This window comes from Myotis daubentonii, chromosome 15, assembly GCF_963259705.1.
Source record: "Myotis daubentonii chromosome 15, mMyoDau2.1, whole genome shotgun sequence".
Taxonomy (NCBI): domain Eukaryota; kingdom Metazoa; phylum Chordata; class Mammalia; order Chiroptera; family Vespertilionidae; genus Myotis; species Myotis daubentonii.
In genome coordinates, this window is record NC_081854.1 from 8,232,792 (window position 1) to 8,246,286 (window position 13,495).

The 13,495-nt window shown below is 56.1% G+C and overlaps 2 protein-coding genes and 5 non-coding genes across 8 annotated transcripts; all 7 read right to left on the reverse strand.

Annotated features, from left to right (window-relative positions):
• Positions 1 to 4,089: 4,089 nt before the first annotated feature.
• On the reverse strand, positions 4,090 to 6,344 carry RPS11 (ribosomal protein S11). Its single transcript, XM_059665420.1, has 5 exons — positions 6,187 to 6,344; positions 5,577 to 5,708; positions 5,029 to 5,104; positions 4,628 to 4,757; positions 4,090 to 4,264 (listed from the first exon to the last, which is right to left on the reverse strand). Exons 1-5 carry the CDS (start codon positions 6,199 to 6,201, stop codon positions 4,141 to 4,143), a joined length of 477 nt encoding a protein of 158 aa, XP_059521403.1. The 5' UTR covers positions 6,202 to 6,344; the 3' UTR covers positions 4,090 to 4,140.
• LOC132217675 (small nucleolar RNA SNORD35) lies at positions 4,856 to 4,943 on the reverse strand. The gene has a single exon (XR_009448953.1). It is a non-coding gene; the product is annotated as a small nucleolar RNA SNORD35 (small nucleolar RNA).
• A 3,343-nt stretch (positions 6,345 to 9,687) lies between the features above and the next one.
• On the reverse strand, positions 9,688 to 13,421 carry RPL13A (ribosomal protein L13a). 2 transcript variants are annotated; one of them, XM_059665411.1, is made up of 8 exons: positions 13,392 to 13,421; positions 12,026 to 12,098; positions 11,586 to 11,651; positions 11,279 to 11,380; positions 10,999 to 11,084; positions 10,764 to 10,823; positions 10,354 to 10,476; positions 9,688 to 10,255 (listed from the first exon to the last, which is right to left on the reverse strand). In XM_059665411.1, the coding sequence occupies exons 1-8, from the start codon at positions 13,404 to 13,406 to the stop codon at positions 10,169 to 10,171; spliced, it is 612 nt and encodes a 203-aa protein (XP_059521394.1). In that variant the 5' UTR covers positions 13,407 to 13,421; the 3' UTR covers positions 9,688 to 10,168. The 2 variants fall into 2 exon arrangements, with proteins under 2 accessions (XP_059521394.1, XP_059521395.1); XM_059665412.1 differs by lacking the exon at positions 13,392 to 13,421 and adding an exon at positions 12,243 to 12,387.
• On the reverse strand, positions 10,617 to 10,702 carry LOC132217674 (small nucleolar RNA SNORD35). Its single transcript, XR_009448952.1, has one exon. It is a non-coding gene; the product is annotated as a small nucleolar RNA SNORD35 (small nucleolar RNA).
• On the reverse strand, positions 10,891 to 10,958 carry LOC132217671 (small nucleolar RNA SNORD34). The gene has a single exon (XR_009448949.1). It is a non-coding gene; the product is annotated as a small nucleolar RNA SNORD34 (small nucleolar RNA).
• LOC132217669 (small nucleolar RNA Z195/SNORD33/SNORD32 family) lies at positions 11,155 to 11,239 on the reverse strand. Its single transcript, XR_009448947.1, has one exon. It is a non-coding gene; the product is annotated as a small nucleolar RNA Z195/SNORD33/SNORD32 family (small nucleolar RNA).
• On the reverse strand, positions 11,896 to 11,979 carry LOC132217670 (small nucleolar RNA Z195/SNORD33/SNORD32 family). Its single transcript, XR_009448948.1, has one exon. It is a non-coding gene; the product is annotated as a small nucleolar RNA Z195/SNORD33/SNORD32 family (small nucleolar RNA).
• Positions 13,422 to 13,495: the final 74 nt, after the last annotated feature.

Here is a 13,495-nt window from a genome sequence, read left to right on the forward strand (position 1 = left end):
TGCACCCAGGGTTTAGCCCCGAAACATTCCCCCATAACTTCCCTCCTTCCTGCTATAAAAGATAAAGCCCTGAGGGTCCTACCCCTGAATGCTCACTGGGAGTCCCTTCCAGGCGCCCCGGGCTCATCTGTGTGTTCAGGGCCATTCACAGCATCGCTGGCGGTGCCCTCTGGCATCCCCAGGGTCCTGCTCTAAGGATGTCTGTGCCCACCAGATCCCCCGGGGTCCTGTTATCACATCCCAAGGGGCCAATCAAAAGCAATAGAAAGCCCACGGCAGGACCGGTTCCTAGTCTGCCGGGCCCCGTGCCAAGCGAGAACGTGGGGCCCCTTGTTCCGACTTCAAGACCGTTCAAGCAGAGTATTCAACCAACGGAACAGCCGCTCAGCCGCCGTGGCCCCGGGGTCTGTGTAACAGACGCGGCCCAGGCGGCTCTGAGCTGTGCGCCCTGAATGGCCACCTGGACAGCCAGCCCTCCCCACTGCAGCTACAGTGCCCCCTACCGAGCCCAAGAGGCAAGCACACCCGAGTTCAAAATCAAATCCTGCCTCTTTCAGGCTGGCTTCTGTGAGAATTGATTTTTCTTCTTTTTTAAAATACATGTTTATTTATTTCAGAGAGGAAGGGAGAGTAAGAGAGAGACACATCAGTGATGAGAGGGAATCATTGATTGGCTGCCTCCTGCACGATGGACTGAGCCTGCAACCCAGGCATGTGCCCTTGACCGGAATCGAACCTGGGACTCTTCCGTCCATTGAGCCAAACCGGCCAGGGCAGGCCTTGATTTCTTTGCCGTAAAACGGGGATAATTGTGCCTCGCTCGGGAGAGAGGCTTCAGCAAGGCAAAGGTTTGGCACAGGGCACACTGCTCCCCTCAGTGTGCTCCCACACCCCAGCACAGTCTGTATTTGTAGAATGAACGGAGGCAATAACGAGTGGCCTGGCTGGTTTGTTATGCCCCTAAAATTCTTCTAGAATGGCGTCGGCGTCCTGCTAGAACGTTCCAGCAGAAACCATCCCCCTTCCCCTGAAGCAATCTGTAGGTCTGTTATAACAAGTGACAAAGCTGGACCCCCTATAATGTTAGTCCCCAGTTTCCCCACGGCGGGCTCAGGGCAGCACTGAAATACACACGCACGCACACACGCACACGCACACACACACACTAAAATACACACACAGAAGCCCCTCCATTCGATTGCCTCACAGCCCTGGGGACCAGTTCAATGAATGCAGGTGCCTGCTACACAAATAAAGCCGATGGACCATCAGGTAACCGGGCACTGCAATCCTGTTACAGGACCCGAGGTCCCAACACAATCCACATCGCTGGGTCCCGCTCCCATAAGACACCTCGGGCTGCAACAGCGTGGCCAGGTGGCTGGCAGGTTCTCCCGTGGGCAGGCCGCCTACATCGGGACACACCCGATCTGCCCTGTTTTCAGGTCATGGGCCTGACACCTGTTGTCCTTGTAAACCCAGGGCCCTGCTATGAAGCTGCCTGGAGCTAATTTCCCTGTTACTGGGGCCTCCTATTAGAGGTATGCAACTGAACATTCCAGAAGCATGCGAAAATAAACTCAAGATCCCGTGACAGGCCCAGGATTCCACACCACGTCATACCTCTGGGGCCACCTGCCAGACTCTTGTCCTGGGACCTGCCCCCAGGAACCAAAGGGCCCAGGGCCGGCTATACCGAGTCCCCCCGCCCCCCCTTCTCCAACAGACTCCGGGCTTGGGCAGTTACTTCCCTAATATCACTTACCGAACTGGTTCCGCCCTATTAACACACGTGACCACAGCTCGTCCTCCCAGTGGGGGCAGGGTGGGCGAACCCATTTTACAGGTTAGGCAACTGAGGCCCTGTGGTTGGGGGGGTCGCCTGCGCAAGGTCACGCAGCTGATGAGCAGCAGGGCTAGACTTCAGAGCAGGGCCTGTGGTCTTATGTTTGTTTGGAGGTTCCTGCCCCAGTTCACTGCTTCCTGTTATTCTGTGTCTTGTTCAAACCCACCCTATGAGAAGGTGGGGGCTTAAGTTCAAAATTCACTCATTCACACACCTAAACGCGTATGGAGCAGTCGCAACTTACTCCACGCCCTGGGGATGCAGGCATTCCTGCCCTCTCGGAGCTTGGATTCCGGTGCTCAACAGATACACAGGCAACAGAGTATAGAACTTGTACAATAAACCCACGAATAGATCAGAAATAGGACTCACCTGTCCACGTAGACAAAGCAGGGAAGGGTGATTGGAGGGTCGGAGGTTTGGCCAAGTGGAAAGAGGTTAGTGAGCTTTAGACTACGGAGTCAGGGCGGAGTGGGAGCAGGAGGCAGGGGGACCCTGGGGTAGTGCTCCAGGTGCAGGACACAGCCAGGGCACAGGCTCAGAGGAGGGGCCGGGCTGGTGGGCACAGGCAGGCAGAGGGAGGGAGGGGAGGGCGGTGGGCAGAGGGCAGAAGCACCCAAGTTGTGATCCAAGGTAGGAATTGCATCTCCAGCTGCCCCAGGGCGGTCCCACTCCTCACGCAAGAGAACTGTGGCACCCAGAGTTCTCTTCTGGGCCTTTGTGACCCACAGGCCCACCAGAGGCGTCCCCCAGTGCACACCAGGCGCCCGCCCCACCCGTGACTAGGCAGCCTGACATGGTGGGGTGCCAGGAGACGCCCCAACGACTGCTGGGAGGAAACAGGGGAGCCGGGCTGTTGTTGTTGTAAACATGGAGGCCCCACCCTGAACGGAAGCACCTGCAGGGGGAGGGGGCTCCCCAGCAGCCTCAGCCCCTCAGGGTCCCCAGCCCTCCAGCAGGGGCGGGGCGGGCTTGCAGGCTGAAATGCGGGCGGTGCCCCTTGTGACCTGTCCCTGCCCCTTCCTGCCCTCTTTGATGTGGCCCCACTTCCTCTGGCAGGAATCCACGCCCTCCCCGGGTAAAAGCCAGAGCCGGGCTGATCCCGGGCGGCTTCCCTGGACGAGCTGGACGAGCGGGCTCCTCTCCTCAGGGCCCCGTCTCCCAACCCTGTACCATGGTGTGCCAGTCCCTGGTACAGGCATGGGGGGCAGGGACCTGGGGACCCCAGCAGCACCGGCCCCGAGGGGCGAAGCCAGTCTCCAGCCGTGCCTTCTACTCCAGGCCTCCATGTCTGCTTGGGTGAGGGTCCCCCCCCCCCCAGTCCTTTCTCCTCTGAACTCGGCCCCCTCCCCCCCTCCCGGTCTGGCCTGTTGTGTCCAGCTGAACCCTCTGTGGTGTCTCCTTGTTCCTGTGTGACACTCAAGGCCCCCTTTCCCGTTTTGTTTTGTTTTTGCTTCTAACAGATCTCGTTCTGCTGTTACCAACAGCCAACCCCTCCCAGCTCCCGTTCTCTGGCCATCAGCAATCTCTCCCCGAGTTTGCATGACTGCCTGTCTCTCCCCAGTTTCTCCCCATCTCCCGGTTCTCCTCCCCCAGCCCCACCTCCAGGGGCTCTCTAACCAGCCTGAGGCCCAGCCCAGCCTTGCTATGCAACTTGCCCTCAAGACCAACGTCCTTAATTGGATTTTCAGGCAAAGAAGTTTCCAGAATCTGAGACCTGGGGCTCAGGCACTGGGACGCCAATCAAAGAACCTGCCCCTCAGAGGAGCTTGCTCATCTGCAAAGGGGCATGGTGCCCACTTGGGGAGGGGGACTCCCAGCCTCGCTCCCCCACTCAGGAGTCAGAAGAAAGGCCAGGTTGAGGTCAGGCCCAGAGTGCGGCTGCTGTTTCATCCCTCTCCCCAAGGAGGCCAGAAAGGGCCCAGGAGCCCCTGCCCCCCCTCACTTCCTCCCCAGGGACACGGGTGGGGGTGGGGGGGGGAGGCGGAGGGGAAAGACAGGGGTGCGCGGTGAGACAGCAGCTCAACGACAGGTAGAAGGTGACAAGGACCAAAGGAGACGGAGAAGTGCAGCACCTTTAATACAGGCCGTCTTCACCCAGAGACAGGACAGGAGGCGGGATCTGGTCCCCATTCCCACCCTCACGCCCCAGAAGGTAAAAAAGAACACATCCGTCTCGTCAACCTGCTCCATCCCCAGGGACATACCTCCCTCTGGAGAGGCCACAGACACCGGGGCCTGGCTGTGACTGAGAAAATAACTTTATTTGGTTGGGGTGGGGGCAGGTAGCCAGCTCAGAACTTCTGGAACTGCTTCTTGGTGCCGGCGGCCTTGGTGACCTTGAGCACGTTGAAGCGCACAGTCTTGCTCAGCGGGCGGCACTCACCCACGGTGACGATGTCGCCGATCTGCACATCTCTACGGAGGGGGCAGCGTGTATGTTACATGGGGGACAGGGGGCGTGAGGCTGCCCCTCGAGAGCCTCCTTTGTGGTCACCAGGCCGAGGCCACAGCTGAGCTTCGGTTTCCAGTTCCAGCCGCCCCCTTGTCATTACTGATTGAGCACAAGCTCTGAGCGAGGCACCAGGCCCAATACTGTACAGATGCTCCAAACACACCTCCACTTTTATGGAAATCTGGAGGCTCACTTGCAGCAGCCTCCCCACTCCCCCGGCCTGTTTACTGCCTCCACAGGCACCTAGGGTGACCCATGTCACTCAGACCTGAGTGCAGCCCACCCCCTCCTCTCCGCCAGGCAGGGTGGCTGCCCACAGCGCTCACCTGAAGCAGGGGGACAGGTGCACTGACATGTTCTTGTGGCGCTTCTCGAAGCGGTTGTACTTCCGGATGTAGTGGAGGTAGTCTCGGCGGATGACAATGGTCCTCTGCATCTTCATCTTGGTCACCACGCCTGGGGGAGGGGAGGTTGTGGGTCAGGCTCCTTGGGAAAGGGAGCCTCAGGCAGCCCAGGGCATGCTGGGAGCTGCCAAGCAGCATTAAGAAACCTTGGTTCTGGCATCAGTTCTGCCAACTGGCTTTCTCAGCAGCGCCTGTCACAGGCATCTGAAGACCATCGTGAAAACAGACATCACCTGCCAGGGCCCAGGAACCAGGAGTGTCCCCAGCCCCTCCTCCCTCAGACCCAGAAATCTGAACCCCAGCCCCCCAACCGCCCCACTCACCGGACAAGATGCGCCCTCGGATGGAGACATTACCGGTAAAGGGGCATTTCTTGTCAATGTAGGTGCCCTCAATGGCCTGGAGGGATAAGGAAAAGAAGGCTTGGGGAGGAAGAAAAGGAGGGGGGTGTCTATAATACTCTCAACAATAAAGATTTAAAAAAAAAAAAAAAAAAGGCCCTAGCCGGCTTGGCTCAGTGGATAGAGCACCGGCCTGCAGACTCAAGGGTCCCAGGTTCGATTCCAGCACATGCCCGGGTTGCGGGCTCCATCCCCCCGACCCCCCCAGTAGGGGGCGTGCAGGAGGCAGCCGATCAATGATTCTCATCAGTGATGTTTCTCTCTCCCTTCATCTCTGAAATCGATAAAAATATGTATTAAATAAAAAAAGTAAGGCTTGAGTAGCTAGTTCCTGGAAAGAATAGCGGGGTGCGGCCTCGGAGACAAACTACAATTCCCAGCAGCCCTCGGGCGACACGCGGATGTGGGCGGGGCAGCCGGGCCGGCACATGTGCGGAGCCGGGTCCCCTTCTTCCTCCTCGGGGTCCTACCTCCTTGGGCGTCTTGAACCCCAGGCCGATGTTCTTGTAGTATCGCGGGAGCTTCTCTTTGCCGGTCTCTCCCAACAGGACCCTCTTCTTGTTTTGGAAGATGGTGGGCTGCTTCTGGTAGGCTCGCTCCGTCTGCGGGGACGAGGGGGCGGGTGAGGCCAGAGGGGGCCGCAGACCTTCCCGGAACCCCCCAGGTCTCCTGCCCCAGAATCGCCTCCGAGAACTCTGACCCCAGGTGTCCCTCTAATTCAGACCGAAATCTAATCCGGGGTCACTTCAGCGTTTACGCTCCCAGACACTTCCCGCCGCCTGCAGAATTCACTGCTTAGAACCCGGAGGCAGAATGGCACCTCGGGCACCTTTCAGGAAGGATTACTGTCCAAGACACAAAGACATCCACCCGGATCCACTGCTCATCTAACGTACACGACTTCCCAGTGCGGAGCCCCCGGGACTGAGGAGGCGCTAACGCAGATAACGCAGACACGCGCCCTCTGCCCGAATTAGCCCCGGGGAGATCGGGGGCGCCCGGAATCAACTCCCCAACTGGGGCGCGGGGTCCCGCTCTCCCGGACACGCCCCTGAGGCCCGAGAGGGCCCGAGCTCGCACCTGAATGTCCGCCATGTTCCCGGCCGCTTGAAAAAAAGAAAGCCACAGCGGCGTCCGGGTTTCCTTATCGACTGCGCAGGGACTGGAGAGGAAGTGACGAATAGGGGACCGAGTAGCACGATTTGGGGCGGTGCTTTGGGCGCGTCTCTGATTGACCGACGTCTCTCAGCAAGCAGGTGATTGGGAGACTGCACCGACGCCGCCATGATGGAGGAGGGCGGAGAGGCGGGGCGGGTACCGTCTCGCGATAGTTCAGCCATCCATTGTCTGGACCCGCTAGTTCGCATTGGGAAGGCGTGGCCAGTCCTGAGCCCGCCTACGTTATCGCGAGAGTTACAGGGAGGCGGTCGGGTGTCTGCGCGCCGTGAGATCACGTGGGCTTTGGGGACCGCGTGGCGGTGTCCGTACAGGGCTCGAGCGGGATGAGGTGGCTGCCATCTTTCTGCGGGGAGGGAGCTCGTGAAGTGTTGGGCCCTGCGCGGCGGCGCCGCCAACTTTGTGCGGGGCGGGTGCTGCTCCTGCGCTTTTTCTGTGAAAGTCGTTCTCTTGTGTCCCGTTTCCCCCCCAGACCCTTCTGCTGGTTTTCTGTCCGTAACGGCGCGGTTTCTGCGACAATGGAAATGTCTGCGCTTTCCAGCACCATAGCCACCGAGGACCTGAACTTTTACCTTTCATTTCATTAGATTTAAAATTACACGGTGCCAGCCTCCACCACGTTGGGCAGTACAGGATATATGAAATATTAATGCTATAAACTTACGATGTCATTTGAAAGCTTGTTTAAATTTGTTTTACACTTGATAGCTTTGTGAATTTTCAATGATAACATTTTTAATGGGTGGTGGTTGTCCTTTTGGGGATAGCATTAACGGGACTTTCTGTTTTAGAGCTCCTGTGTTATCTTTATAATTTTTCTTTGTAGAAAAAAAAAACCACGTAGTTCCTGGAACTTTTGAACGACTTGGAAAGTATTTATGATATTAGTTTTTTTTTTAAAGGCAGGGCCCACCGTTGTTATCAACAGCGCGTGTTAACCTGTATAAACGTTACTTAGAAAAAAGCTAACAACGCGTGCCCAGCGGTTTACATCGCCAGGCGGTGCGATTAGGTGCGATTTCCTCTCTGGTGTGTAAAATGCTCAACATTTTGCAAGGTGTTCAGGGTGGCTGGGGAGATCTTGGTGATAAGGGAAAAGCAGAGAGAAGAAATACTGCTTCACTCTGCAAGGGCGCTGGCTGGGTCCTTAGCTTTTCAGCGTTTTGAGCACAACCCACAATAGGAAACAGCATTTACAGTCTCATCAAACAGCTTCTCTCCTTTCCCGTCTAACTTTTAACTCTTTCCTTTCCTTCCTGCAATACATTGATCCCCCCCCCACCCCCCCCCCCCGCGTTTTCATTTGTATTTCACTTATCTGTTTTATGGCTGGGTTGATTTTTCACCTGCATTGTAAACAGCTTTGGTGTCCCATAATAAACTCCAGCCAACGCTGTCAGATTTCAACGACACTGCTTCCCAGCATTTCATAACAAAAATGCAAATACTATTTGATCTGGAGCCGTCCCCACTGAGCACAGAAATGCCTATTAAAACAAGACCCTCCTGCCCTAGCGGGTTTGGCTCCGTGGATAGTGCATTGGCCTGTGGACTGAAGGGTCCGGGTTCGATTCTGGTCACGGGCGTATGCCCGGGTTGCGGGCTCAATCTCTGGTGTGTGTGTGTGTGTGTGGGGGGGGGGGCGTGCAGGAGGCATGGATGTTTCTCTCTCCCCCTCTCTGAAATCATTTTAAAAATATATATATTTTATTGATTTTTTACATAGAGAAAGGGAGAGAGATAGTTAGAAACATCGATGAGAGAGAAACATCGATCAGCTGCCTCCTGCACATCTACTGGGGATATGCCCGCAACCCAGGTACATGCCCTTGACCGGAATCGAACCTGGGACCTTTCAGTCCGCAGGCCGATGCTCTATCCACTGAACCAAACCGGTTTCGGCTGAAATCATTATTTAAAAAAACAGAAAAACCCCAAGACCCTCCCTATGGCACCCCCGTGGACTGGAGAGGTGTGCCCACATGCTTTGGTGGTGGGTAGTTGGGCAAGACAGAACTGGAGCTTTGATTCCTCGAATTTGTGCTACATGATTGTCCACCCAGAGATTTTATTTTCATTCTCTGATGTTGAATGTTAAGTCTATTCTCAGGTGCTTATTGGCCATTTGTTTATATATCTTCTTTGGTGAAATGTCTATTCAAATCTTCGCCTAATTCTCATTTGGTTTGTGTCATTATAAGAGGTTTTTATATATAAATACTTGGAATAGAAGTCCTTCAAAGGGATTTGCAAGTATTTTCTGTCTGGTTTGTCATCTTATCTGTGTCTTCTGAAGTGGAAAGTGTTGTTTTTTTTTTCAAATATATCTTATTGATTTTTCACAGAGAGGAAGGGAGAGAGTTAGAAACACTGATGAGAAACATCGATCAGCTGCCTCCTGCACATCTCCCACTGGGGATGTGCCCGCAACCCAGGTACATGCCCTTGACCGGAATCGAACCTGGGACCTTTCAGTCCACAGGCCGACGCTCTATCCACCGAGCCAAACAGGTTTTGGCGAAAGTGGTGTTTTTAATGGATAGTGATTTCAGTGGGATTGTGTTGCTATAACAGTTTTGTCAGACTTTAGAATTAAGCTTGTCTTCAGTTGCTTTTGGAGGCAGATCCCAGGAACCAAGGAGGGGAGGGTCACCACCCATGTTAGATGGAGAAAACCTAAGCCATTGAGATCTTGGCTGCTTTGGAGATGGTGCAGGATAGAGCGGCAGGTGTGCCAGCTGTGATTTGCCTGGGAACTCTCCTCCACTAGCTCCCTTTGTGCCGAGGTCAGGCATTTGAATGAATTGAATTAGGAAATTATTTCTAAATATTGCACACCAATCCCGGGGGCTGCATGAATTCAGCTTCTTTTCCAGGACAGATTTTCCTTCATCAAACCCGAGGGCTTGTGTGGGATTCTGGGTTTGGCTCTGGATCAGGTGACTCCTCCTAAACCTCATCAGTGAAAGGGAGACAGGCCTGATGGAGGTGATCGAAGGTGAACCGAGGGCTTCCACCTGTGTATCTACCCTTTCAGGTCCCGCACCCAGGCACCCAGGCAGATCTAACATGCCCACTTCCATCGTAAACACATGCAAATGTTTCTTGCCCATTTCTTCCCCCAAAGCAAGTGTGGCCGATGACCCAAGTGAGGTGAAGCAGCCCCCCCCCTCCCACAAAGGGGGTGGCTCTAAAACGGGGCAGTTCCACACCCTGCAGCTGAAGAGTGTAGACGGCTGTCAATTGGGGTACCAGACACCAGACAATGGTTTGAGTAAATTGTTGGCAGGTCGATCTCTAAAGGTGAATTCTCCCGTGCGTTAACAGATTAGGAATTTAGCCATTTATCTGGACAGCCCCCAAGGGCCTGCCTCCGTTGCAGACACACACGGCAAAGACGCCAAATTTCTTTAAAAATAATTTATTCATTTTCTGGTCACAAGGTACAGGAACGTTCAAGTGCGATGCCCGAGACTGGCGCCGTCCTGTCTGCATCTGTAAATCCCTCTGTACAATGCCAGGTCCATCCTGCCCCAAGCATTTGCTACATCCTAACAGCTGCGGTCTAGCATCGTGTGGGAAGTTTAGAGAGTTTTCCAGCTTATAAATCCTGAAAGGGAACTAGCTGTTCCAGCCGCTCATTTCCTAAAACTCTGAGTAGGTCACAGGCTAAGTATGCCCAACTGACAGGGCCAGGTAAAGCTTTTAAAAGGCCTTTCTTAAATAGCAGTGACTAAGGTCCCTTCTGTGTCCCCAGCCTTCTACGGCCCAAGGTAAGGTGCCTGTGGCCCCGGAACAGCCCCTGGGGTTCCCCACATCCTAGGGCGGCGATGGAGGAAGGGCAGGCCAGGCCAAGCATGAGGAATAACAGTCAATTTTATTGGGCTCAGACCAGGAGTCCATGGGTCTTGAGGACCTCTGTGAATTTGTTAATTTTCTTCTCCACGTTCTTTTCGGCCTGTTTCCGTAGCCTCTGTGGGGTTAGAACAGGCTGTGGTCAGCGGCTGCCGCCTGTGACCCCTTCCCAGGGCCCAGGCCCACTGCCCAGGCGTGTGGTGCCCCTGCACTCACCATGAGCTGCTTTTTCTTGCGGTAATGCATCTTGGCTTTCTCCTTCCTCTTCTCCTCCAGGGTGGCTGTGACGGCCTGGTACTTCCAGCCAACCTCATGAGCCAGGCGCCCAAGGTAGGCAAACTGGGGTGGGGGGAAACGAAATTGTAAATAAATGGGAGCCTAGATTGGGGAGGGGCTGACGAGGGGGCTGAAGACTTCTCAAAGGATCCAAGTTTAGATCAGAAGACACACCCACCCCCCGTGTCAGGGCCTCCCTGCTCCTCCTGGCATCAGCTAAGCCATTGGCATTTTCGGCAGTGCCCAGGTGGCATCCGCAGACCATCGTGAGAAAAAACCATCATCTGCCAGTCTCGGGGACCCCACGTCAGCCCCCCATGTCCGTCTGCTCCCCGGAGCCCGGAACTCACCTTCCGGGTGGGCTTCAGGCGCACAACCTTGAGGGCGGCGGGAACCACCATTCGCTTTTTCTGTTGGAGAAGGAGAGGGGCTTAGGGACCTGGAGTGAGGGACAGACAGGGAAGGCTGGCTGGGGCAGGTGTCTCAGCCGGTGCTGTTCTCATGAGGCTCAAACAATGTAGGTAATCGTGGATCATCACAGACACGCCAGACACAGGGATGCTGGGACGGCCCGGTCTCGCTTACCTTGTCGTAGGGCGGTGGGATCCCGTCAAACACCTTGAGGCGGTCCAAGGCGGCCTGGCCTCGCTTGGTCTTGTGGGGCAGCATGCCTGTGGGCAGAGGGACAGCAGCCCCGCTCAGAGGGGCTCGCCGAGACCCCATCACCAGGCAGGCGGACCGGTGGCCTCAGATGGTAGTGCATGTGGAGTCATCTCATGGTTGGGAAACTCGAACTTGAGTGGGAGAAGTCCTCATCACGGGCCACCCGCCCCATTCCCACCCGCGGGCCTCAGGCCCAGCTCACCTCGCACCGTCCGCCAAAAGATGCGGCTGGGGGCTCGGAAGTGGTAAGGGCCGCGGGACGGGTTGGTGTTCATCCGTTTGCGCAGGAAGGCCAGGTACTTCACTGACGAGAGCGGAGAGCGTGAGGCTGTATAGTCCCCAGGGAAACACCCGCTTCTCTTCTTCCCACACCCACTTCCAAGGGCCTATTCTGAATCTCAAACTAGCCCCCCCCCCCAAACCACTGGGGGGATGGCTTTCAGGGTCTATGGAGTCTGAGCACCTCACACATCAACCCTCTCTAGTCCTTCTCCCACGCCATAACTTACACTTGTTTCTGTAGAAATTGCCAGAAATGTTGATGCCCTCACAGCGCACAACCACCACCTTGCGGCCTAGAGAGGAGGACAGTGAGGCACTCGCGGGGGGCTCAGGCCAAGCAGCCACTCCCAGCCCAGTTACTGCTGAGGCACCAGAGGGCGATCCTCCCAGGTCAGGGCCCGACCACAAGGGCAAGACAGCAAAGGGCCCAGCAGGGGAACCCCTGGCCCCGTCAGAGCTACATTCACACTTAAATGAATTCACCCAACAGAAAATATTAACCCCACAGCCCCCACCTCCAGGGGGGGGACTGGCTGGCAGGTCTCAGAGCGGTGCATGGGGTTGATCTCACGGTCGTGAGACTCAAACGAAAGATGGTGATTGCTGCTCATCACGGACCGCCGGTCTGACCTCAGTGTGGAGGGCAGTGGGCGCGGGGCAGACTTACCCAGCAGTACCTGCTTGGCCACGATGGCCGCCAGGCGGCCCAGGAGATGGCCTCGGCCATCAAGCACCAGGACCTGTGGAAGACAGACGAGGGCTCGGTCACCCAGAACTTCCCGACTCCCCACCCCAAGCAACCACTGTTCATTGTCTGTTACACCTTATCCCCCAGGTGCCTCCGATCCAGGCACCAGACCTAGGAACTAGGACCCAAGGCTCACTTCACAGACGAGGCCAAAATAGCAAATGGTGATTTCAATGGGCGGGATAAGAACTCCTCTCACATCTCAGCCGCTTGAAGGGCAGGGGTTTTTATGCCCAGATTATAGCTTCTTCATCAAGGGTCAAAGTCCCCACTCTATGGAGTGCTGGTTATATACGTGGTGACTGTTGGAAGGCGGAAAGGTACAGAACCTAAAGCCAGACTTCCTGACACTGGGACTTGGGGCAAAGATCTGCAGCTCGCCAGGCCTCCACCTCCTCACCTGGAAGATGAGGATAACATCTGCCTCAGAAACATTGTTACGGCAAACACAGTGCAAACTGGGCCGGGCACACAGCACACGCGGGGGCACGCTCAGGGGACTCGCACTTGTCTGGCTCCCAGCGTGGTTTTCCGTAACCACAGGCCCGTGGCATGAAGCCCACCAGGGCCCCCCAACCCCCGATCCCCCCCTCCTTCATGTTACACAGGGGCCAGGGCGTTCGGGGCTAAGCTTCGGCTGCCTTCACTGGAGGCCAAGTGCTTAAGGACAAAGGAGCATTTAATCACAGTCTTCTGCTTTAACAGCATTTCAAAGCACCCATCAAACGCAAAAGCCAAGGGGGGGGGGAAAGCACTATTTGTTCCTGAAAGCCCCGCAGGCAAGAGCTCTTGGACCCACTGTTAAAGGTTTCGGGCCAAAACACCCCGAGATGCAGGGGAAGCCCGACTGGCACTCCCACGGGAGAGCGGACAAGGCCGTTTGGGGGGAATGAAAGGCGCCTCCATTTTGGCCGATCCTTGGTTTCTCAGCCGCCTCCCACGTGCTTCCCGGGTCGCTAGAAACACAAGGGTCCAACTCCCCCAAGGACCGGCCCAGATCAAGGTAAACAAAACAGCTTTTAAAACAGCTCTTCCTGGGCTGAACGTCGCCGCCGCCGCCCCTCGGGGAGGAACGATGCCGCATTCCCCCAGCCCCGGGCACAAAGACAGTCCCAGTATCTCCGTTTCCCCGTTAAAGAACCTCCTCAGCCCTTTTGCTCTTCGTTTTGCTCAGTTACCGAGCCAAAGCGTCACTACACACGTACGAAGGGGCAGAGGATGCGACCCCATTCCCGCCTGGACCCCACCCGGCCCCGAGCCGCCCCGGCCCGCGCGGAGCCCGAACCTGCCCCTCCGCCATCTTCGGCAGCCGCCTGGGAAAGGAGGAAGCCTTGGCGCAGGGTTTCTTATCCCTTGCAACAGGGGCGGAGGAAATGACGCCACAGGCCT